Here is a 25,696-nt window from a genome sequence, read left to right as displayed (position 1 = left end):
TATAAAGTTACTTAAGGTTTTTCCTTTCTTATCTCTGATCTTCCAATTTCCCATGGCCTGCTGCTGTGCTCTGACACAGGACTACACCATTCTGTCTCTTTCCCAGCTACTCCTCTACTCCTGGAGCAGATGTTCAGACCTGAGCTGCAGAAAAAGTAGAGCATCTGGGAAAGAGACAGACATATAGTCCACAGACATCCCTCGAAGGAACAGAGCAGCAGGTCACAGGAAGCTGTTGTGAAGTATCAGTTTCAACACGCGACCTGGCAGGCTTGAAAAACCTTTTTAATAAAACTCTGGTTTATGTCATGGTCTCTAGCAATGGCCATATGAACCTGCTGCATAAGATGAGCTGATCCTGATAAGAAGCACTAATACTGAGCACTCAGATGGTGGGGATCCCCACCATGGAGTTAGTAGGGCAAGCATTGACGAGGACAAAAATCATTTCTTAATAGCAACATGCTGCAAAAATAGATCAGGAGCAGAAAACGATTTCTACTGCTAAGTAGGAATTCAGGTCATAATGCACTCTCTCCTTAATGCATGCACATATCCAACTCCAATTAACAGTAGTGGAAGTTAGACACTACAGGGGCTAAGAAGGGGGAGAATACAATCTCTAGTTTACAGTGTCACACAGATGTATATATCCATCTGAGAAAAAACAGAGAACATACACTCAAAGAGTTGTTGTTTTTTTTAATATGTTAATTTTGTGTTGGAATTAACTGCACAATGCATATTTATTTCCCAAGCGACTCAAATAGCATGAAATTCAGCTCTATGCACAGGCAGCCAGCACAAAGCAGCTAATTCTTAAGTGGTGCATAGCCTTTGCTCAGTCCCTCTGCATAGGGGTGAATTTCACCCCCAGCGTATAGATCTGAGCCAATAATTTGAGAGAATATTGGAATTTCACATTTTAAAATTTAAAATGTTGACAATTTCCCTCTATATTTTGCCCAGATTTAGCAATACATGCATTGGTAAACATGGATATTGCAGCTACTTTGAATTTCTACTTGTTTCATGTGTCAGATAGGATGCAACTCCACAACACTGACAGTGACATCTTGCATCCCTGTTGGTGCCTTTCCTGGTTTATTTAATTGATTGTTTTCAAGTGGTAACATCTAACTAATCTTTCCCCAAATTTGTGTGTCTGTCTTAGCAATATGCACCTTTTCACAAGTCACTAGTCATTTCCTTTCAAATGCTACTCTGTGAAATTATTTGGAGACAAGGGAACTCAGTTGGCTCCATTTCTGGAAGGGATCCTGAAATGTAATGTTTCTTACTACAGAACCCAAGGAGGACACTGAGGACTCTCCATTATTGCTGTCTATCATTATAAAGGGCTTGTTTTTCTTAAATAGATTTCGTTTCAAAGCTTTACAAATCTGGCTGAATGGAATAAGAATCTAACATCACACTGCACTGCAGATCTGAAATATACATACTACAGTGCCTTTCACAAGAGGGTCTCCAAAAGCTTTATGAACATATAGTAATAGTAATAGTATCTGTGAGCTGAAATTATCTCACCTTTCATCTTTAAAACTGATGCAAATATAGTTCAAAATGGACACATAAAAGAAATTAAATAAAACCAAAGAGTCTCCCATATGTAACATTACACCAGTCTGCACTATGAAAGTAACATTATTAGTAACTATGTAGCTAAAGGTCTGGCTTCTTTTCCTGTATCACCCTGCAAAACCAAAACATGAAAATAATCACTGACATTTTTAAATGTTTCTTATTTTACCACGCAATATTGTTCTCATAAGGAACTAGAGAGATGTACTTCAGATAACATTAATAACATTATCACTTATAAATGTCACTGAAAATTGCTCTCATCTATTCAGATCTGTATGGTTCATATTATGAATGACTGAGTTAAATGTCTGTCAATATTACTATTATTAGGAGCCCTAATCAAAACTCAGGACCCAATGTTGCTAGGCACAATACCGACAAATAACAAAGATGACAGTCTCTGTTCTATTGTTTGTACAGTGCTCTAATAATACTAACTATGGATCTAGTCTTTCAAACACCTTACTTGTGAGACCTGTGCTTGTACTTAATCACAGGAATAGTCCAACTGCCTTCAATACAAGAGACAACATTTACAACAAAAAAAAGTAAGGCCTGATTTGCTAGTTTTTCAATGCTGTTACTTTAACCAAATATACAGTCATATTTACAGAATGATATTTTTATTTAGTATAGTCATTTAAGAGAACTTTCAACATGTAGGAATCATTTTTAAAATGTGAGCTATTTTATCACTGTTTTATCATTTTATTAATGAATGACAAAGTGTGAAATTTACTAGCTTTGCCAAGATCAAACCATGATATGATCTGCCTGATATTCATTCGTGGTGCACATAGCAGCTTCACCTCTAAAACATTGGTGGATATTTTCTGCTCCGCTTTACTCTAGTACTTATAGCAAGATTGGTACATTACACTGACATAATGAATAATACACATTTTTTGCAGCAGCACAAAATACGCCTCTTTATAAGCAGACCACAGTTTACCAGATTTCTAAACAACATTGTTTCTAAATATACAGATTTAAACAATGTTTCTAAAATTCACACACATTTCTAAACATAAAATTCATAACTGAGCTCACTGTGGCAAGATGACAGTGCGGGAGCGGGCCTGTAGGGGGTACACTGTTTATTTTTTATTTTGTATTAGTTACCTTTTTGGATATTTCTGGCATGCAAAATAGCCTATAAGTTACAAGCAGCTGCATTTAGTTAGGGATTTTTGAAGAATTTTCTACTCTGAAGAACAGTATCTAGTGTCACACCTCAGGGAAGGTTTTTTGTCCACCTTTAGATATTTGTATTTAAAAGCCATAAGGAAACTTTAAGTACACCCCTGCCTAGATCTCATTTGCAAAGGCTTACGTTAACTAAAATGTCCTATGTGTATATAATTAGCACTCCATTCTCTGTGGACATAATTACAGTAATACACAAACTATTATTCTGATCATTCATTTGTAGTTAGTTCAACTTTTGAGCAGAAGTGCCAGATATGAAAATCAGTCATAAAGCTCCAAAACCTATTTCCATCCTTCCATATGCTGTTAGTCAATGATAGAAACATTTTATTTGTTTGTAAACATGTAATGCATACTGACTGAAAGAGAAAACTATTGCCCTATGAATGAAAACCTGGATACAGCACTCCCAGACAAAGGCTAAGGAATGCTAATCCACTGGAGGTAACTTTCAAAAAGGACAACAGTTTTTCCTATTATCTAAAACACATAGTCTATGGATTTATTTTTATTATATGCCCTATTCATGCTGCTTCTGCCATGACTTTACTTTAGCTCACAGAGCTACATGATATTCAACAATAAGAAAGCTGGAGCAGTAATAACAATAGCCATCACAGAGACTGCGAAGAGTGAAGGGAAAATGCCAAGTTATAGAGTTCCTGTTACTCACATTCACACTAACCTTGTGGTTTTATTCAGAACATTATTGGGCCAACCTCCCAGTGGCCTTGGGAAGAACATTTTAAAATACATTATTTACTTTTATGTGTATGCTGCTTTCAATTTACTTTTTCTATGTTTTGTTTCCTGCACTGTGGCTGCCAAACCTTATCAAACAAAAACAAAAACAGAAGAGCAAAGAAATTTGGTTCAAATTCTGCATGGAGCAGGAGTTACATTTAAATGTCACAAAGGTCATTTTGTACTAAATATGATGAGGCAGGCTTATGATGTGCCAAATGCTTCTATTTTAGCTCACAAAAATCACATGACCTTTTCTCAGCCAATAGCCAGTCGCTTTTTAAAATAATTAGACAGCACTGCTAGTAAGACAACTATGCAAGCTATTTTACATCACATGATCATGACTCAACTAAATGGATTATTTGATAACCCAAAGTGGATATGAGTAAATTATTAGGTCCCTGTCCTACATATGCTTGAAGACACACTGAATTTTACACATATGAGTAGTATGATTGAACTGAATGGGACTATTCACATAAGTTAATTTACACTCGTCCTAAAGTGCTTGCAGGATCAGGACCTCAGATTATAAACTCTTTGGAGCAGAAATCATGTCTTTATAAATGTTTGAACAGGACCTATTATGGTAGCTTCTGTACACACAGGAGGCTCTGGTTGTACTGTAATGCAAATATTAAATAATAATCATGTAGATTAACAGGCAGGCAGTGAAAGTTTTACTTTCGTTAAGGTTACCAGGACATAAGGATGTTCATTAAAGGCCTTATTTTCACAAGTCTGAAAAAAATCCTCCTTTACATCTGAAATGTCCATGTTTGGTCTCAGCCAAAGAACATGGACTTTTTTGGTGGGTAAGAGGAAGGGAGAGAAAATCCACTGACCCATTTTTGAATTATGGAAAATTAGATTATATACTTCTAGTTTAAGTAAATGTTGAGTAAATTTCAAAATTCAAATTCAAAATTTGCTAAATTTTTATCATTTTAGATTTACAGCATAGCTAATCTTGACTGAGGTCTAAATCCTGACATATTTCAAACAAAAATTGTTGTATGTATTTAAAAATTTCTCATAGCATGATGATAATGTTTGGTAATCTGAGGCAATACAATACTTAATTTGGCACCAAGTTAACACTGTAACCAATACCCAAGAAAAAAGTTTACAATACAGTAAACATTTCTACAGACAATATTTCAATGCAGAAAATGATTCTGTATTGAAAGCTTTATGCTCCTACACTGCTTCTAAGTAGCAGAGAACAGAGTTCTCTCGTGCAGAATTGACAGTAAATCCAAGAGGGCAAATTGTGGGTTTAAACTCTGCTGACAGAGCATTATAAAGTTTGGATTTTTTTTTTTTTTTTTATAACTTTTACTGTATTAAAAAACTCCACAAAAGCTCATGTTAAAGTAACATTAAGGTTATGAATTTAAACACTAAAAGGTCAGGAAATGAAAAGGTTCATAGTAACTTTAATTTAGTCTTTTTAATGTTTATGTTGTTAAATATAAAGAATTCCGCAGAAGACATTCAAACTCAACATTGACATCTGCGTGGTGACGGTTGGCTAGAGAACTCTTACTATAAAGCTAGACCCTGATCCTGCAATTAAATGTGCATGATTAAATCCTTGCACCCCACACAGTCTCATTGACATCAACAGGACACATCCACATGGATCCAACAGCAGAATCAAGGCCATTGACAGGATACTCAGACTACTGTACAGTACTTTACTGTATGGTAAACTCTTGGCAACAGTTTTAATGGCAACCACTTCACAGCATGTGAAATATGGTTGAGTTATTAAAATCTTGTTTCCAGCATTGTAGTAGCCATGTTGGCCCTGAAGAAGAGCTCTCTGTAGCTGGAGAGTTTGTATCTTTCACCAACAGAAGTTGGTCCAATAAAATATATTATCTCACCACATTGTCTCTTCTGAAAACCTTAACTTTTTCATTACTTGACCTTTGAGTATTTAAACTCAAACTTAGCATATCATTAATGTACTTTTTTTTTTTTTTTGAATAGACATTATGGCCAAGATTTTCAAAAGTGACTTGAGCAACTGGACACATCTTACAGGGGCCTGATTTTAGGTTGTCCATGTTCAGCATTTTCTGAAACCTTTCAAAAATCATCCAAATCACTTTTGAATATCTTAGCCTAAACATGCACACTTTGCCTAAAGCCATTCCAAGCTATAAGCCTTAGTTCCTTTTATGTATGTGTTATATAATAACTCAAATCTAAAATTATTGAAATGGCGGCAATTAAAAGTAAACCAAAACAATATTGAAGTGAAAGGATCACAAATATCGTTGGTTAAAACTAAACCAAAGAGATTTGCTTTAAGGGCATTGTTAACAATTGGTCCTGGAACTAGATATATGCAATAAAATGGCAAACCATTCCACATAGCTGGAATTAAAAAGACAGATCATCATCACTGACAATATAATCTTAGAGACCTTCAGTCAAATATCAAAAGCAAAATGAAATATCTAGGAATGGTTACATTTAGCTAACAACTCAGTCAAACTCTTGGAAAGTATTTTTATCAAGCAATTAAATACAGATCAGGTATAAAACTTGACTTCATTACGTGGAATATAGAAAAGTTTGGAATCAGAGGGGAAAAAAGCCAAATATGTATCTTAAGAAAGAGCCTTGTTATAATATTTTCCAAGAAGAATAATACTGATGTGAAAGTCCTAGCAGAACGTCATCTAACCACTGGATTAAAATGTTTGCAGTTTAAGAGAGGTAAATTGTAGACTTAAAATTCCTCAGGGGATATTCCTGAGGATGAACAAATTGATGTTCAAGCTTTTAATTCTGTCTGCTTTGCAGCTATATTCCATTTTACTCTCCACTTCATTCCAAAATCCTAGAGAGCCAGATTATTGTACCCTTAGTTATGATGAATACGACCTTACTCTGTAAATAGCCTCCTTGACTTCAGTGGGACTATTAATGTAGTAAGGGAGTAAAGGTATCAGAATTTGGCCCAAAGATTATATATATATATATATATATATATATATAATTTCTGTTATAAGCAGCTTCCAGGTTAGTCTTGGTTAATACAAAAAATAAATCACATTCTAATGTCTATGGACTGTTGGAAAAGCCTTTTGTTGAGTGCTGCCCCTTGAAAAGATATTCTCACTCTCCTTCCCCTTGGTATGTTATGTTGTATGGGTGCTTTTCTAAATACAGCCTAAAAAAATAATAAAACAGGGGAGTTCTTTTTGTTGTCTTAAAGGTGTATGGTACAGAACCAGACACACATGTCCCGCCAAGGGTACTCAGACTTGGTTGCCTCTTGCAGACTGCATGTTAAAGCGAAGCCCACCACCACCCTGACGGCTTGAATCAACTTTTCACCCCTCCTCAAAGAAAGAATCAGTTGTATCCACAGGAGCAGCCCATCTTCCCTTTCATTGTGTCCCAGCCCAGAGAGGAGAGGGGGGGAAGCACTGATGGCTTCCCGCAGGGGGAGGTAATACGCTTTGCCTTTCTTATTACCTCTGCTCTAAATGTTGCCATTGTCTTTAAAGAGGACCCGACTCAAGTATGCATTAGATTGCGGCTTAGAAACCACTTTCAGCCACTGCCCAGATGCGCCCAGCTTTTACTGGTCTTTGCAAATGCAAATAGTGGTGCACACACACACACACACACACACATACATACACATGCACACACACCACACCACACCCCCTCCTCCAGCCTGCAGCTGGGGAAGGGTGGAAGCGAGCAGGGAACAATCGCCGCGTTCGGGGCTTTGTCTGGGTTCGCCTCCGCTCTTGGGGTCACCCGGTTTCATTCAGACAGACACAAAAAAAAACCAAACGCCAGCGCTGCCTGCGGGCGGAAAGGTCGCCGGCCTCCAGCTCGCAACGGAGCGGGCGACAGCGCCCGGCTGGCGGAGGGGAGCCCAACACCTTCCGCCCCGGCCCAGGTGACAGCGCAGCGGCTCCCCGCCCCAGCCGGGAGGGGGCGCCCCGGGCCCGGGGCAGGGATCAGCCGCGGGGCGGAGGAGAGGCCGAGCTGGGAGCGGGGGCGAGGGGTCGGGTGCAGGCGGGGAGCAGCGGCGGCGGGGATCCCGCCCGAGGCGCATCTCTGCCCCGGGGCGGCGGCGGCCAGGAACTCTCCGCGGGGCCCGCCGCGCATCTTACCTCGGGCTGCGCCGCGGTGCTCGGCCCGGCTCGCCGCCTGCAGCAGCAGCAGCAGCAGCAGCGGGAGGCTCCGCTCCCAGCCGCCCGGCCGGGGCATGCCTGAGCCGGCTCTCGCTACGCCGACATCCGCCGGACAGCGCCCGGAGCCCGGGCCAGCTGCGCCAGGGGGCTCGGCTCTGCCCTGCCAGCCCTTCCCCGCGCCGGCTGGGCACTGAGCTGGGAGCGGGCTCGGGGCGGCGGCGGCGGCTGCTTCCCCTCCGCCCTCAGCCCCCCTCACTTGTCACTTTCCCAAATCTCCACTCACAGCCCGGCCCCGGCACCCCCCGGCGGGCGGCCCAGCCTGGCCGAGCAGCGCCCCCTGCCGCCCCCGGCCGGGAGAACCGCGCTCCCGGCACCGCCCACTCGCTCCCCTCCCCTGGGAACCCCCCCAGCGCCCGGCTGGGTCTCCGCCGCCCCCAGCCGGCCGGGGAAAGGGCAGGCGCAGGCAGGGGCGAGGCAGAACTTGGGGTGCCTGGGAGACTCTTCGCCCCTTCCTCCCCCTGAGAGAGAGAGGGAATAAACCGACTGGGTCATTGAGCCCAGTGGGTCCCACCCTGTGCCCAGCCGGGATTTCAGAGGACCCCCTGCTTCCTTGCCGGGACCGGGAGCCCCCCAAATTGGGATCCTGGCGAGAAGCCAATGGCTGGTGGCTGCTGGTTGCGGGCGGGGGTGGCTGCCGCGGGAGGGGGTGTCTGTTTTCTCCCCCCTTCCAGCGCTCAGCTCTGGGGCAACTCAACTCCAGCCCACCCCCGCTGAACGCTGAGCAGTGCAGCGGGGTGGATGGGGCAGGGAAGGGACCTGGCACCCAGGTGCCATATCCTAAGAGGCGCTGCTACTGGGACGCCCAGGATCCCTCACTCAAAACTAGTCCCCCCTAGTTATTCTGTGGCTGGTTCGCCAGCTGGTTATTAGTCATCATGTACATCTGAAAACTTGAATGCCCAGCTATGCCCTAGAATCCTTTGCCCCAGCTGCTGCAGCATCCACTTCAAAGCTAAGGATCCTCGGGCAAAGGACTCTGGTATACCTTTGGCTCTGAATGCACGCCCTGCACACAACAGAGCCAAAACAAGGAGAACCTTCAAGAGAAGAAATGGCAATAGGTGATCTGGTCTCTTGCTGAGTGGGGTGACTTGGTGGGAAGGGAGTGGGAAATGATGGACAGGGGTGCAGTCCCCTCAGTGCTTAGGGTCTCAGTGCCAGACGGCCCCACGTCTAATAGATTCCCACCTTCTCCCCCATGCAACCAAAATCTTCCTGGGTTGAATTGTATCTCACTACTCCTAGCTAGACTCCGCTGTTTTACCCTACACAACTCTGAATCCTGCTGTCTGTTTTACACATTCAAATACATGTAAGGTGGCTGTTGCATCCTTCTTAGTTATTAATAAAGCTGTGTATTTAGTTTTTTAATCTTCTCTTCAGGCCCCTCCTTCTTTTTGGTTACTTTCTCTAAATTCATTCCCATTTATCAACATCTCTCTGGTACTTGAGGTGCTCAGAATTAAATACACTTTTGTAGGTCTCAGTAGCCAAACAGAAAGAGATTGCTGCCTCTCTGTTCAGTAGTATGAGGACTCCGCACTTGCGACTCAAAGATTGCATTAGCTTTTTTGTTGCTAGCGCAGTACCTCATTGCAAATTCAATGTAATCCTGCAATCCATTCTCATCCCTAGGTCTTTCCACCTGTCTCCCTCTCACTGAATATCCATGTTCCGGATTACTTTTCCCCACATATATTAATTTATATTTTTCCAGGCTGAATTTTATTTTGTTATTTGCTGCCAATGTTCCAAGTACCTTTTTATTATTTCTCTGTCCTTGAGAGGTTTTGGAACACTTTTACTGTATTGTACAATTTACTGTATTATCTTCAAATTTCACTGAGGCAGCTGTTTACTTACTACCTCTTCCAGATTATTAATTAAGATGTTAAATAAAACTGAGTGTTACTGATCCAGTGGATGCAGTTATTATCTGAAAGTGAGTAGGCAAAATTGACACAAAGATCTCCTCCGAGCCAATTTACAACTTCAGGAAAAGGTCATTTTGTCTGTGACCCTAAACAATGTGGGTTCAACTCGGCCTGCCCTGAGGAGGAATTTCTACTTTATTGAACCCTGCAGCACCCATCTGGATATTTCATCTCTATCTCCTAATTGACCCAGAACAACTGCAAACTGACAGACAAAAATCACTTTCACAGATCTCTCTTGGTGTTTTTAGAGGAACAAATCTCAAAAACCCTACATCCGGGGGATGCACAGGAATAAAAATGTGACTGCTTTTGGAGAGGCACTTTCTGTACCCCCCACGGCCAGAAGAGCTGGCTCCCCCCAGCACCCTCAGGGCCAGATGAAGTGTCATGGGGCAGGAGAAGCTTGCTCTCCCCACCACGGCCCCGGAGTTCTGTGCCCCTGCTGATTGGGGGGGGCCTGTGCCCCTCCTTGTGCACAACCCTGCTGACATCACAACAATACTGACAATGCATCGTCTAGAAACTGTTAAGCAGTTTCACAGTATTATGGCATAGCAGGCTTTAGTGCGCTAGGACAAGCTGGCTGCTGTGTATATGGAGAACAAGAATAGAAATAGAATAAGCAGTATTCAATTGTGGATCATGGGCCCTATATAGCGAATAGATAGTTTAGCAATAATCCATGAGATGATGTGTGTTAGGAGGCTATTGGTGCATGGTTGATGAGTGCTGTGAGAAAATAAGAAAGAAAGCTGACTGCTTTTCCACACCTGAAAAGTACACCATTTGCTACAATCTACACCTTAGAGTGGCTGAGAGTTAATGCATCATTGCTAGTTAATTTTACATCTTTAAAAAAATCCTTTTAAAAAAATAGTCTGGTAGGGCTATATGGGTGTGTTCTCCCACACTTAAAAATAGTTCCTCGTAAAAAGAATAAGCAGAAAAGAATAAGGAGAAAGCTATACATACTTTTTCTCTGCTAATTTGAATATATTTGTGTGTTAATTTTTTTTAACTCCTTTTCTTTGTTTTGTTTTAGATTTCCTAGACTTATTTGGGCCCGTTCTCTCTGTCCCCACAGTCAGGTCCCTGGAGGTCCCACTGCCTTTTCAGCATCAGTTTGCAACCCAGCAGCCATTTTCAGCTAATTTAAAAAAAAAAGATATTTAGTATATTCAATATCTCTAAATATGGCTTTTACACTAAAAAGTGAGTTAAATGTGGCTGAAAAGGAAAAACGGCTGCCTGACACTTTGGGTGTGAGGAGTGACATTTTAAAACTCACTTTTTACTCTCTCCTTCATCCCCACCACCCAGGCAGAGACACACACACACACACACACACACACACACACACACTCTCTCTCTCTCTCTCTCTCTCAATATAATGGGCAGCCGTGTTCTTTGGGCGTTTGTGATGAGACTCCAACTGTACATCGTTGGAAGTTTGTGGGTCCAGCTAGCCAATCAAAATGCGACTTTGTGCCTGTAACCATACTTTAATGGTGATTCTCCTTTATCTCAGGCAGGGGGCCTGTGCTTGTAGAACAGGAGGGCTGGAGTTTTATTGCTACTGCCAACATGAAGTTCCAATGGGCCATGATTTGCATCATTGTTATAACCATTAAGTTGGCAAGGCTGGTCAGGAGCTGACTTATGGGGCTGAATGCAAATGCAGACTGCTGGGTATAGTTTTGTTGGAGCTCTGTGTGGACAAATGCAGCTATGAAACACCACAGAAGCACACAGAGGAGGCAGGAAGGAAGGACCAGCAACAGCCAGACAAGGACTTGTACCATGACCCTGAGAAAAAAATATGTGAGAGCGCTTTTTTTGGTAGCGTGCTGGCTAGAGCAAGCAACTTGAAATATTGAGCAAAGAAACTGCCTCCTCTTGTATGATTCCTACTGTGTTTATGTATTTGTGTACATACTTTGTAAATAAACAGGATTGCATCGAAGAAATACCTTACTCCATCATCAATTCCTGCTCCTAACAGAAGCAACCCACAAGACCCTGAATATTGGCTAACCATGCAGGTCAAAAGGGGTAACAATAATATGCCTTCATTATCCGCTATGGACATTTAAAAACTAGCACAAACCATGTCAGCCTTCTTAAGAAGAAGACAATACTGAGGCTACATGAGCATATAAAACATGATGACCACTATCTATTTTCAGTAATTGTATGGTTCCCATTACCATTGTTATCTGACCAGCTCACAGTCTGTTAATGTATGTATCCTAATATCGACAGCCCTGTGTGGTAGGGAATACTTTTTATCCCCATTTGACAGATGGTGAGCTCAGGCACAGAGATAAAATAGACTAAGGCCTGGTCTACACTTACCTGGCAATTTGGCGGCAGTTGACAGGCAGTCTACTCTGTGTAGCTTGCATAACTCCCGTCAACTGCTGTGCGCCCTTTCTGTGTGGCGTCTTCACTGCACTGCACTGCACTGACAGGAACCGCGTTCCCATCAATGCAGTGCTACACCACTGGAGGAGGTGGTTTTATAGCATCGACTTCTGGATTGATTGAGCGGGTCTTCAGTGACCACTCAATCAATCCAGAAAGGTCGCTCTGACAGTGGCAAATTACTTGCCCAAGATTATACAGGAAGTCTGTGGCAGAACAGGGAATTGAACTCCAGGTCAGCTCTGTAGCCATTAGACAATCCTTCCTCTCAGCCACTGTGTTGGGACTCACTGCAATGCATTTCATATGAAATAAATAGATCAGATATATTCAGTGTGAAGGGAGGAACAAATAAATTTATAGCAATAAAACTTAAACACACTTATTTTTAGCTGCATGTCTACCAAACTGCATTCCATAAGCAAATACAAATCACTTCCTGGCTTGAAGACAGCACATAAATGAAAGTTAAAATGATGTTCTGGGAATACAGAATACATCTGCTCTTAATCTGCAGCATTCTGAAGTCAATACAAATATTTTTCCCTTAAAAATCTGCAGTCAGGCAGCCTGTAATGTGCCACAGTGAAAGAACTATAAATATATTAAACAAGACTAAATATTTTTTAAAAACCCACTAGCACAGAGTATTTGTAAATACATAGTGGCTAAAAGTAACCAAAGCAAGCACAAACACTGACCTGAGTATAGTGATTATATTAGATTTCTTCTACCTAATCCACTGGGTTCCATGGTGATGTAATGCAGAGATAAAACTTCAAAAGGGTGGCTTTGGGGAGCAGAAGCAACTGTCTTATCCATGTCTACATATTTTTAAAACAACAAAATGCTTGTAATTAATTATCTTTGCAGAATTAGTTCCTTCAGAGAAAACGCATTACACACAATTTTTTTAAAAATAAAAAGAGCTAAGAAACCCACTATCTGGGAATGATTTGTAAGTACAATAAAGCTAACAAGGGGATGCGCCTGCTCCGCTCGGTGGATCCTGCGTCTAGGGGATTTAAACACACATTGGCTACGCCAGTGGTGCGGCTGGGAGGGGAGTGCGGCTGGGAGGGGGGGGGGGGGGGGGGGGGGACCCGGTCCCACCCTCTGCCCCGGGCCCCCGACCCAGGGACCCTGTGAGGAGTGGTCTCACCCTGCTCAGTCCCTGAGACCGACTACCTTCCCTGGGTCGCCTGTCCGTGGCCCCCCGGCCTGTAGCCTTCTCCGCCTCAGTGTGGTAGCCGCAGCGGATGATAGCTCCGAGCCCCGCGGCTGTCGCTGCAGCAGGGCAGGGCAGCTCTTCTCCGCTCTGCTTTACTTTGCTTCGCTTTGGTCTGTGCCTCCTCTCCTCTCGCTGTTAACTCCCTTCAGCCTTCCTGGCCTGCCTGAAGTGGAGGCTTTTATCTGCTGGGGCAGCTTCTTTGATGGGCCCCAGGTGGCCTAATTGGCCCAACTGTCTTAAATTAGCCCCAGCTGGGTTACCCAGGGAAGAGGGCTTTATGGAGCCTGGGGCTAATATACATGCCCTCCAGCACTCTTTCATAGCCGTGCGGTCTGGCCCTGTCACACATCCTCCCCCCCTGCTCAAGCCCCCAGGTTTGGGCAACTTGGGACGTCAGACAGTGAACCCGGGACAGGCCATCAGCATTCCCATGGCGACGTCCCGCCCTGTGCTGTATGGTGAACCGGAAGGGTTGGAGGGACAAGAACCACCGGGTCACCCGCGCGTTTTTCTCCCTGTTTCGCTGCATCCACTGGAGGGGAGCGTGGTCGGTCACCAGCGTAAAGTGGCGCCCCAGCAGGTAGTATCGGAGTGCCTCCATAGCCCACTTGACAGCGAGGCACTCCCTCTCCACTACAGCATACCTCTGCTCCCTCGGGAGGAGCTTCCTGCTGAGGTACATAATGGGATGTTCCTCGTCACCCACCATCTGCGACAGGACCGCCCCCAGCCCCACCTCCGAGGCGTCGGTCTGCAAAATAAACTCCTTTGTAAAGTCAGGAGCGAGGAGTATGGGGTTACTGCAGAGGGCCGTCCGTAAGTCTGTGAAGGCTTCCTCTGCCCCTGCGGTCCATCGTACCATGTCCGGGCCCCGGGCCTTGATCAGGTCGGTTAGGGGGCTGGCTCTGGAAGCGAAATGGGGGATGAACCGTCGGTAGTACCCTACCACCCCTAAAAATGCTCGGACCTGCTTCTTTCGGTTGGGCCGGGGCCAATTCTGGATAGCTTCCAGCTTGTTGAGCTGGGGTCTTACTGTGCCCCGCCCTACAATGTAGCCGAGGTATCTAGCCTCGGCTAGACCAATGGCACACTTGGCGGGATTTGCAGTGAGGCCAGCCCGCCTCAAAGTGTGCAGTACCCCTTCCACCTTCCTCAGATGTGTCTCCCAATCTAGGGTATGGATGACTATGTCGTCCAGATACGCAGCGGCATAGTCAGCATGGGGGCGTAACAGCTTGTCCATTAGGCGCTGGAAGGTGGCTGGGGCCCCATGTAGTCCGAAGGGGAGGACCGTGTACTGGAACAATCCATCTGGTGTTGAAAACGCCGTCTTTTCCTTTGCCTCTGTAGCTAGTGGGATTTGCCAGTATCCCTTGGTCAAATCTAGGGTAGTCAGGAATCGGGCCTTGCCCACTCGGTCCACAAGCTCATCTATACGGGGCATTGGGTATGCGTCAAACCGAGATACCTCGTTTAGCCGGCGGAAGTCGTTGCAGAACCTCGTAGTGCCGTCTGGCTTTGGTACTAGCACAATTGGGCTACACCACTGACTATGGGACTCCTCTATGACCCCCATCTCCAACATCCTTTTGACCTCAGCCTTAATCTCCTTTCTCTTGGCCTCGGGTACTCGATAGGGTCTCATCGTGACCCTTGCCCCAGGGCTGGTGATGATATGGTGAACGACCTCCGTTGTTCGGCCTGGGCTAGTCGTGAAGACATCTTGGTTCCGGGCTACCATCTCCACTGCCTCGGCCTTTTGGTTTGGCGTTAGATCGGGGGATATCTTCACTTGTTCTGGTGCTATCACCTCCTGGGTGAAGGTCATACATGCTTCTCGGGCCCTCCATGGTTTTAACAAGTTGATGTGGTAGATCTGCTCTTGCTTCCGGCGCCCCGGTTGCCGTACTTTATAGTTGGTCTCTCCCACGGGCTCGACCACTTCATAGGGCCCCTGCCATTGGGCCAACAGTTTGCTCTCGGCGGTAGGTACGAGAATCATCACCTGGTCTCCTGGCTGGAATCGTCGAACCATGGCGTGGCGATTATAGTGGACCTGCTGGGCCCTCTGGGCTTTCTCTAAGTGTTCCCGCACAATGGGGGTCACTCGGGCTATCCGATCCCTCATCTGGAGTACATGATCGATAACATTCCTTCCCGGGGTGGGCTCCTCCTCCCAGGTTTCTCTGGCTATGTCCAAGATGCCCCGGGGGTGACGCCCGTACAGTAGTTCAAAGGGGGAGAACCCCGTGGAGGCCTGGGGAACCTCGCGAATGGCGAACATAAGGTACGGCAACAGGGTATCCCAGTCCTTGCCATCTCGGCTCACCACCTTCTTGATCATGGCCTTGAGGGTCCTATTAAACCTCTCCACCAGGCCGTCCGTCTGGGGGTGATAGACGGAGGTCCGTAGGGCCCGCACCCGTAGGAGAGCACACAAGTCCTTCATTAGTTTCGACATGAACGGGGTCCCTTGATCCGTTAGTATTTCCTTGGGCAGCCCCACCCGGGCGAAAATCTTCACTAACTCTGTTGCGATCGCTTTGGAAGTGGTATTCCGCAGGGGAACGGCTTCTGGATACCGGGTAGCATAATCGAGGACAACGAGTATGTGTTGGTGCCCCCTGGCTGTTTTCTCCAAGGGCCCCACGAGGTCCATCGCAATACGCTCGAAGGGGATCTCAATGATGGGCAGGGGCACTAAAGGGGCCCGCAAGTGAGGCTGGGGGCTGTGTAGTTGGCATTCGGGGCAGGTGGCGCAATAGCGCCGAACTTCCTCGTGTATACCTGGCCAAAAGAACCTCCTCAGGATCCGGGCCAGGGTCTTTTCTACGCCCAAGTGCCCCCCAAAGAGGTGGCTGTGGGCTAAGCTCAGCACGGCGTTTTGGTGCTTCCTCGGCACCAGGAGCTGCAACACCCGCTCCCCGCTCATCTCCGTGGCCCGATACAGCAGGTCCCCCTTTACCAGAAAGTACGGCCCCGGGCCTCGAGCTCTTCCTTCCACTGGGACTCCATCGATCTCGGCCACTTCTGTCCTGGCGTTGACATATCTTGGGTCATCGGCCTGGTCTCGACCGAAGTTCTCTCGCCCTGTTTCTAGTTGTCCCAGCTCCAAGGGCCCGGTCTCTACCCCGGCTTCCGGTTCGGTACGACTCAGCTCGGCGTCTGCTTCAGGGCCTTCTTCGCTCCGGGCCAGTTCTCTAGCTGCCGCCCGGGTCTGTCGGCCTACCATGGCTGGCTTCAGCCCCTGGGCCAGGATTCTCGTGCCCAAAGCCTTAGCCGCCCTCCTTTCGGCCCGGGTTTTCCGGCCCGTCCCTGGGGCTGGGAATAGATCCTGGGCGATCTCAGAGAACATCGGGGGATGGTCTTCACGGGGAAGGGCCCGCCTGGTGGTTTCAAGTTCCTCCTCTCCCCCTGGCCCCTCTGGGGGAAGGAGGGTCCCAAAGCCCGGAAAGTCTCTCCCTATAAGAACTGGATATGGGAGCCTAGGAACCACTCCTGCGGTCACTCTGGTGACACCTTCCTGCACTTCGATGTCCACTGGGATGGTGGGGTAGTAGCTTACGGACCCGTGGACACATGTCACCCCCGTGCGTTTAGCTTGTGCTAATTGGCTGTGCTTCACCAATTTTCCCGAGACGAGCGTAATGGCGCTCCCAGAATCCACCAGTGCCAGGGTCTTGACCCCGTTCAGCTTCACAGGCCTCGTGTATCTGTGGGGGGTTAGGGCGACCCCTACGAGGTGGATTAGGCTGCAGGGGTCCGGCCAAGTTCCCAGGTTGCACTGCATGGGTTCGTCGGTGTTGGGACATTGGGCAGCTATGTGTCCCCACTCCCCACATGCATAGCAGCGGTAGAGGGTCCTAGGCACCCCTTTGTTCTTTGGGCTAGGGGGTCTAGCTCTATCCTCCCTGCCCATGTCATCCCGTCCCTTGGTGGCCTCCAGTGGGCCCTCAGTCTCCTTTGTCCTCCACCTAGTCCTCGCTGGGTTCTGGGGTGTCCGGCCTCTTGGAACTGGGGTGGGTCGTCTGACCCGGGGCAGGTCCTCTCTGACCGGCCGGGCGAGACCCCTGGCCGTTACCTGCCTCTCTACTAGCGCAACTAAGTCATCATAAGACGAGGGGTCATTCTGCCCTACCCAAGCGCGGAGGTCGGCCGGCAGCCCCCTCATATACCGGTCGATAACCAGGATCTCCAGGACCTTCTCCGGCCGGTGGACCTCTGGTTGCAGCCACTTCTGGGCGAGGTGGACGAGGTCAAATAGCTGCGACCGCGGAGCCTTGCCCTCCTGGAATCTCCAGTCGTGGTACCTCTGGGCCCGCACGGCTGTCGTTACCCCCGACCGAGCCAGGATTTCTGCCTTCAACTGGGCATAGTCTGCCGCCGCCGCCGCGGGTAGGTCATAATAGGCCTTCTGGGCTTCCCCGCTCAGGAAGGGGGCGAGAATACCAGCCCACTGAGCCTGGGGCCAAGCCTCCCGTGCGGCGACCCGCTCAAAAGTAAGGAGGTATGCCTCCAAATCGTCCTCCCCAGTCATCTTCTGTAGATAGCCGGTGGCACGTAGTGTTCGCGCCCCATCCGGCCCTGGGGTTTGAGAAGCCAAGGTCCTCAGCTGGGCCGCCACCTCTCGCAAAAGGGCCCGGTCCTGGTTGGCCTGGCTGATCAACAACTGATTAGTCTCTTGTTGAAGCCTCAGTGATTCCTGCTGAGTGGCCATCTGGGCCCGGGTGGCCTCTTGCTGGGCCGCCGTGGCCTGTATGAGTGCCTTTACTACGTCGTCCATTGCGGTGGGGAGGAGGAGAAAGGGAAAGTCCCGCACCCTCTTGGGGTTTTTTTCTCCTTTTTTTTTTTTTCTCTCTCTCTCTCTCTCTCTCTCTCTCTTTCTCTCTAGCCGCTGCGCACGCTGAATCCCACTTCTGACACCAGTGTGGCGGGGTACGCCTGCTCCGCTCGGTGGATCCTGCGCTTCACCGGCTACGCCAGTGGTGCGGCTGGGAGGGGAGTGCAGGGGGGGGGGGGGGGGGGGACCCGGTCCCACCCTCTGCCCCGGCCCCCGACCCAGGGACCCTGTGAGGAGTGGTCTCACCCTGCTCAGTCCCTGAGACCGACTACCTTCCCTGGGTCGCCTGTCCGTGGCCCCCCGGCCTGTAGCCTTCTCCGCCTCAGTGTGGTAGCCGCAGCGGAGATAGCTCCGAGCCCCGCGGCTGTCGCTGCAGCAGGGCAGGGCAGCTCTTCTCCGCTCTGCTTTACTTTGCTTCGCTTTGGTCTGTGCCTCCTCTCCTCTCGCTGTTAACTCCCTTCAGCCCTCCTGGCCTGCCTGAAGTGGAGGCTTTTATCTGCTGGGGCAGCTTCTTTGATAGGCCCCAGGTGGCCTAATTGGCCCAACTGTCTTAAATTAGCCCCAGCTGGGTTACCCAGGGAAGAGGGCTTTATGGAGCCTGGGGCTAATATACATGCCCTCCAGCACTCTTTCATAGCCGTGCGGTCTGGCCCTGTCACAATATATACACACACACATACACACACACACACACAGTGTCTATCAAAAAGGGCCCTTGATCCACAATTCAAGTACCTAGGCACTACTGCGTCACAAACGATATAATTTCCCATTAACATTAGAGGAAGATATAGATCTAACTCGTCTAGATGGTTGATATTTTCAAAACAAACGTCTCGATTAGGCTCACACAAAAAAAAAGTTTACGGTATGTATTGCTAAACTTTCTTTTTCAGCAAGTTACATTTCTTACAAATGTTGGATGTAGACCATGTTTAAGAAAACAAATATATATGACCAATCTGAAACATGAGAGTACATTGGTTTTTATAGTAAAACTTTGCAGTGGAATTTAACAAAAGCACTGTGTTTTTCGGTTTGTTATTGTTTAAGTACAATGCTGAAAGTGGCTATCATGACACGGCACAATACTCCAGAAGCTTTCCTTTCATTTTGCATATTAACAGAAGTGAAACCATTAAGGCATCTAACCTTACATATTTAATAGCCCTTTTTTAAGCAAATGCCTTCATTTAGCCATTGGCATCAATGCTAGTGTTTTCAATAGGAGCAGGTGCAGAAAGACAGACAGACAATAAATTGTACTTGATTTACTGATTTGTAGCTGAACTTGAGGGCCACGTCCTGCATGGTCAGTGCTCAGATGTTGGCTGATATCCCCCTCCCCTGTCTGAATCATTATGGACAAGGCATGATCCAATGGAGTGGGAGAGTGGGTGCATGTATATGTGGAGGGAGATGGGGCAGAGCAACAAGCTTGCTCTGGATGGGGCCATGGTCTTGTTTCATAACTGGCAGGCCATGCCATCTTGGAGTCACATTTGTGCTAGCCAGCACATTAGATAATTCCCTTACTCAATACTTCCTTTATAGCTAAATTGAACCACTGCCCTGCACCGGAACAGAAAGAGGGCAAGATCTAACCATAGGGGGAAGGATGAACAGACTATATTTAGGGTGTTCAGTATAATCTTCGTCTTTAGAAAATTTCAGTCTATGATCCTGGAATATTTTGAAAATTGGCAAGAAACTGCAGAAAACATAAGAGGAAAAGCCTTAAAATTAGACCATGGCTCTCTCCACCTCTCTTATTTGTGTGTGTGATATGATTATATACTGGAATTTTATATATAGCCCAAGGACTCGATTCTCTACATACTATAACTAAATATCTCAAAATATATAGTATGGGGTGAAATGAGTGTCAAGACATGGATGATGAGGCTATTTCATTAACGAGGCTACATTCCTGTAACATATACACATTATTGGTTTGCAGGTTATCATTCATTGTTCTTATTTATTTTTTGTATTGTGGTGATGCCCTAAGGCCCCACTCAGAACTGGTTCCCCATTGTGCTGGGCGCTTGAGAAACGCTAATTTAAAACAAGACATGGCAAGTGAACGTGACAGACAAAGGGAATGAAAGGGGAAAGAAAGATGTGGGTAATACTTGCAAATGTTCACATAGGCTAGCTATGTGCAATTATAAGGACCGAGCTTTTTTAGTGATGTTTTGGGAGGGAAATGTGTTTATTTTGTTGCTGTTTTCCCTCTGACCTTCCCAGGATCAGCAGAAGTGGATCTTAAAAAGAAAGTGGTGATGGCTTTAAGAAGAAGGCCATTCTTGAGCTAAAGAATTGGGTTTGCACTGCTGCAAAACACATGATGCAAAATCCTGACCCTATGGAAGTCAATTGCAAAACTGTTATTGACTTCAATGGAGCCAGTGTGTCGTCTTACTTGTTAAATAGTGTGCATCTAAACTCTCATCACTATGGCACAGATAGGAGCGTATTACTGAGATAATCTCTTGGGAGACTGAACTAATGGTGAATATCTTGATTTAGGAAAGGATACTGTGCTAGAAGATTTTGCAAGTAGCCTTAGCACACAAAAATCAATGGGAACACTCATGGCAGTATGGGCTGAGGTTTTACCCACCCATTCACAAAATACCATAATTGGCAATGGATTTTCCAGTCATTAGTATAAATTAGGGAAGTTCCACTGGGGTGTCTGATCACCTTCTTAAACAATAATAATTAATTAACATATATCTAGCTTTTATGTAGCACTTCATCAGTAGATCTCAAAGCATTTACTAGAAGGAACAGAAACAATGCAAACGCAGAAACGTTTGCCTGGAGATGTAGAGGAGCAGGAACTTTACAACCCTTGCAGAAGAAATAAAGATTCCTGAATTTGTTTCTTGGCAGATTAATAAAAAGGCCTTTACATTCACCTTTAAAATTGATTTGTAAGTCTACACAGAGATCCTGTTAAGGAATTGGCACCTCAAACTAATACTTATTCCAGTGGTATTTCAGTTCATCTTTAAGATGCTAAATTAAGACAAACTATGTCATAGAGCCATGAGTAGAGCTTTCATGGAAATTAGTGAGGGGCTGGCAAAAAAAAAAAAGGCAGGTTTTAGTCATCAGATAGATTTATAGATCTGTAGCATACTATCTAACATCTCATATTTTCCACTCATTCTGCACATACACCTCTTGTTGATATCAATGCGAATTCAGCACACCTCCTGAGCAGAGAACAGGTCCCAAGGAGACAACATGATGTAGGTACCCCATTTAGTTATAACAATTTAGCTACACTAAATCTTGTGGGCAGAGTGTTTGGTTTAGTTCCCACATAAACTCTGTCTGCTGGATTTATATATTTTGGCTTCTTTAGTTTTGACTCAAGTGGCTAAATTTACAGTGGACTTCATTGGAACTGCATTCACACCAGCAGTGATGTGGGAGCAAAGCAGATATTTCCTGCTGCGTAAGTGTAGAGCCCAGTCTGGCAAGGTACTGAGTGCCTAACTCCCATAGACTTCCATGGGAGTTGAGGGTGCTCAGCACCTCACAAGAAGTACTCCAAAGCTTGCAGGCACAGCCCCTCACTGAACACAGCCCTGTCAATTTTCTATAGGCCGTTTTCTGGATCAGAACACACTGAAGTTTTCTCTGCAGTTTAACTCAAATATTAAGAAACGTATTTTTCTGGTCATTATAAAAGCGAATTTATGTTCAGCAACATCAGTTCTATAAGTTATGAATATGAGCTTAAAGATTTTCTTCGCTAAAGCATTCTGAAATGCCTTTTCCATGCTCCCAACAGTGTTTTTGGAAAGCAGGCTTTATTTTAATAATTACTTGTTTTAATGGGAATTTTAAATTCATTTATCTTATTTAGCATTTTAAAAAAAGTGGTTTTCATTTCAATGCCTGTCAAAACATTCTGATCTAATAAAAAAGAGATGAGTTCACCACATAGGCTTACTATTTTATATCCACAAGATTTGAAAGTTTTGTTCCCTGCAGTGTTTTGGACCCCAGGAGCATTCATCTGTTTTGTAAGAGCGAAGTTCTACACAGCATATTCAGTCACTGTTGTCTGAATTTCATTATTCCCTTCTCCAGCCTAGTGGAGCGGGGGGAAGTGCAAGCTAGCTAGGTCACAGTCTGAAATGTGAGAACAGTCAACTTTTTCTGAATTTTATGGGAATGAAAGGAAATGTAATACTGTTCAAAAGAGAGATTTAAAGTTGCATCATGTGAAAACAATTGGAGACGTTTAAGCTTGAAGTCTTGGATTTTTGGTAATTTACATGACCATTTGTCAGCCTGTGAAAGCTGAAGTTGGCTTTGCTGTTGGGAAACAGTCAGTCCTTTGAGCCAGCCTCTACTGTGTAGTGTTGCCATACCTAAGAAATAAAACAATTCAATTTATTTTATCAACTAGAATTAAGTTTTCCTCTTCTGCATCCTCTCCAATTCATCCCTTTCCTATTCCTCTCCTTTGAGAGCCAGAGAAGGACACCCACAAATCTTAGCAGCACATATGGACAAGTTTTGGGGACTTGAGTGCTTGACAGTTCTTAAAGGCCACATATTTAGTCCCTGTGTGTTTTTCAAAAGCATCTTGGTGCCTAACACTTATTGAAATCAATGAAGTGCTTTTGAAAAAGCACAAGGAAGCACTTTTAAAGTCTTGCTTGCAATGTTGTTGTAGCCATGTTGGTCCCAGGACATTAGAGAGACAAGGTGGGTGAGCTGACAACTTTTCTTGGACTAATTTCTGTTGGTGAAAGAGACAAGCTTTAGAGTTGAAGAAGAGTTCACGGCCAGGGTGTCCAGGATCCAAGAGAAGGGAGACCAACACCAACACTAATACAAAAATTCCCCTTTAAGGAGGCCTCCAAACTGACCACAACAAGCAACGTTCCTAGTTCTCTTGCTGCTCTAGAAAGCTAGCAGGGTCTCTCCCATTTTCTTACAGGCAGCTCAGAAGAGGAGCTACTTAACCCAGTTCATAAAGTCCCTACTTCAAAGCCTTGAATCAGAGCAACCAAACTTGTAGTCAGAAAAGCATAGCCTCACCACTGCACTAAAACACCCATTCATGTCAGCTGACTCCATCTACACTGCCGTTTTATAGCTGTGCAAACCTTTCAGGCTCAGGCTGGAGTCCAGGCTCCCAGAACCCGAGCTCTAGCTCAACCCCAAACGTCTACACGACAGTTTTGTAGCCCTGCAGCCCAAGCCCCATGAGCCTGAGTCAAGTGACATGGGGCCAGCTGGGGTGTTTTACTGCAGCAAAGACATAGCCTGTAGGTAGATCTATACTGCAATATAAGCCCAGGGTTACCGGGACTTGAGTCATCTGACACAGGATGAGAGAGCCCAGGGCTTGAGCATCTACACTGATTCTTAACCTAGGGTTGACAATTTTCTAACCCAGGCTTGAACCCTGGACTCTGGCCTCCACACTGCAGCTCACGGACCTGAGTCAACTCAACCATAGCCCAAGATTCCCTGCGACCTTCCCAAAACGTGGCTGCTGCAGCCTGGGAAAACTTGACTGTCCAGCCTGCACGTTCCAGGAAGCTTGAATAGGCTATAGACTCCTCCTGCCCAAACAGTCATTTTGGTCTGTGTGGGCCCAGCAACTGGAACCAGCAATATGGACAAGGCATCTTTTGAAGAGCTTCTGTTATGTGCACTTTTCCTCCTGTGTCAGGAAATGGCCAGAGCTTCCATGAGACGCTGGTGGACATTTCAGCAGAGCTTATGATGGAGCAGGAAGGGGACACGGACGTGGTAGACTCAAACTGGCTGATGCTGCTCATGATACTTGGTATAACCACTGATGTCCCCTACAAAGACTGGCACATTTGGATCAGGGCACAAGCACAGACTGGTGGGATCATATTGTCACAAAGACCCGAGATGACCAGCAGTGGGTCCAGACCTTCTGTGTGGAAAAAGCTACATTTCTGGAGCTTTTTCAGCAGCTTGCCCTAACCCTGCAGCCTAAAGACACATGCATGAGGGCAGCCATCCTGGACCAGAAGCAGGTTGCTCTAAGGAAGCTAGCTACCCCAGACCGCTATAGGTCTCTTGCCAACCAGTTTGGTGTTGGAAAGTCGACTGTGAGTAAAGCGGTGGCAGAGATTCCTGCGATAACCAGGAGTGTGGTTTCCCCCAAGGTGGTGGGCATAAAAGATATTCCTGACGTAATGGCTGGTGTTGAGAGAATGGGGTTTCCAGACTGCACAGAGACCATTGATGCAACTCATGCCCCCATAGTTTGCCCTCCTTAAGGAGCACAAGTACATAAACCATAGAGGGTATTGCTCCATTGTTATGCAGGCCCTCATGGGGATTCTCACATCTGAGCCATTCTTTTTAGATGATAAATTTGAGGAAGTGTCCCAGATTGAGGTGTTAATAGAGGAGGTTTTGGAACAAATTGATAAATTAAACAGTAATAAGTCACCAGGACCAGATGTATTCACCCAATAGTTCTAAGGAACTCAAATGTGAAATTGCAGAACTACTAACTGTGGTATGTAACCTATCATTTAAATCACATGCTGTACCAGACTGGCAGATAGTTAATGTAACACTGATCTTTAAAAGAAGACTCTAAAGGCAATGCTGGCAACTGCAAACCAGTAAGCCTAATTTCAGTACCATGCAAATTGGTTTAAACTATGGTAAAGAACAGAATTATCAGACACAGATGAACATGATATGTTGGGGAAGAGTCAAGAGCTTTGTAAAGGGAAATCATGCCTCACCAATCTATTAGAATTCTTTAAGAGGGGTCAGTAAACATGGACAAGACTAAGACAAAGGATATAGTGTACTTGGACTTTCGGAAAGCCTTTGTCAAAGGCTTTTTAAGCAAAGTAGGAGTCATGGAATAAGAGGGAAGGTCCTCTCATGGATCAATAACTGGTTAAAAAACAGAAAACAAAGGATAGGAATAAATGGTCAGATTTCAGGGATTTGTACTGGGACCTGTGGCGACAACATAATATCTAGTGACCGGCACTCGCCCCCGCTCAGCCCCTCCCGCTCGGCAATTACAGTAGACCTGAGACCTGACCTTATCGGGACCTTTACTGACACACCTAAGATAGCACGTCTGCAATGGCAAACAATGGGACGTTGCAAATAGCCAGGGGCAGCCATCAACTGTTACGAATACGGCACATAGCCCAGCAGCCATTAGCTGTTACGAATACAGCACATAACCCAACAGCCATCAGCTGTTACGAATATTGCACATAGCCCGAGTGCATAAACACTGCTGCATCTCGGTGGGTCTGACTGAAGAGAGCTGTCGGCCCACCAGACTGCACGCCTGAAGCTGCTGCCTCCCTTCCCACCCCCGAGTCTTCTACTGGGCGAGAGTCGAGTCGAGTGTAACCGGTCCGGGTCTTGAATCCGAGCGTTTCTCGTATCCCCCCATTGGCCAGGCGTCATGACC

At 46.0% G+C, this 25,696-nt stretch overlaps 1 protein-coding gene across 2 annotated transcripts in view; it reads right to left on the bottom strand.

The window, feature by feature from the left end:
* ROR1 (receptor tyrosine kinase like orphan receptor 1) overlaps nucleotides 1-8,006 on the bottom strand; it is a 218,707-nt gene extending 210,701 nt beyond the window's left edge. The window contains exon 1 of one of the 2 annotated variants that reach the window (XM_067535417.1): nucleotides 7,713-8,006. In XM_067535417.1, the coding sequence (XP_067391518.1) occupies nucleotides 7,713-7,809 (97 nt within the window). In that variant the 5' untranslated portion in view covers nucleotides 7,810-8,006. The remainder of the gene's footprint in view (nucleotides 1-7,712) is intronic. The other variant, XM_067535419.1, reaches the window with a different exon arrangement.
* Between the last annotated feature and the right edge of the window lie 17,690 nt (nucleotides 8,007-25,696).

Source organism: Emydura macquarii, unplaced genomic scaffold, assembly GCF_026122565.2.
Source record: "Emydura macquarii macquarii isolate MOO-44397 ecotype Brisbane River unplaced genomic scaffold, CSIRO-AGI_Emac_v2 contig_3506, whole genome shotgun sequence".
Taxonomy (NCBI): Eukaryota; Metazoa; Chordata; order Testudines; family Chelidae; genus Emydura; species Emydura macquarii.
Note: the sequence above shows the minus strand (reverse complement) of the source record. Positions and strands in the feature narration are given on the sequence as shown.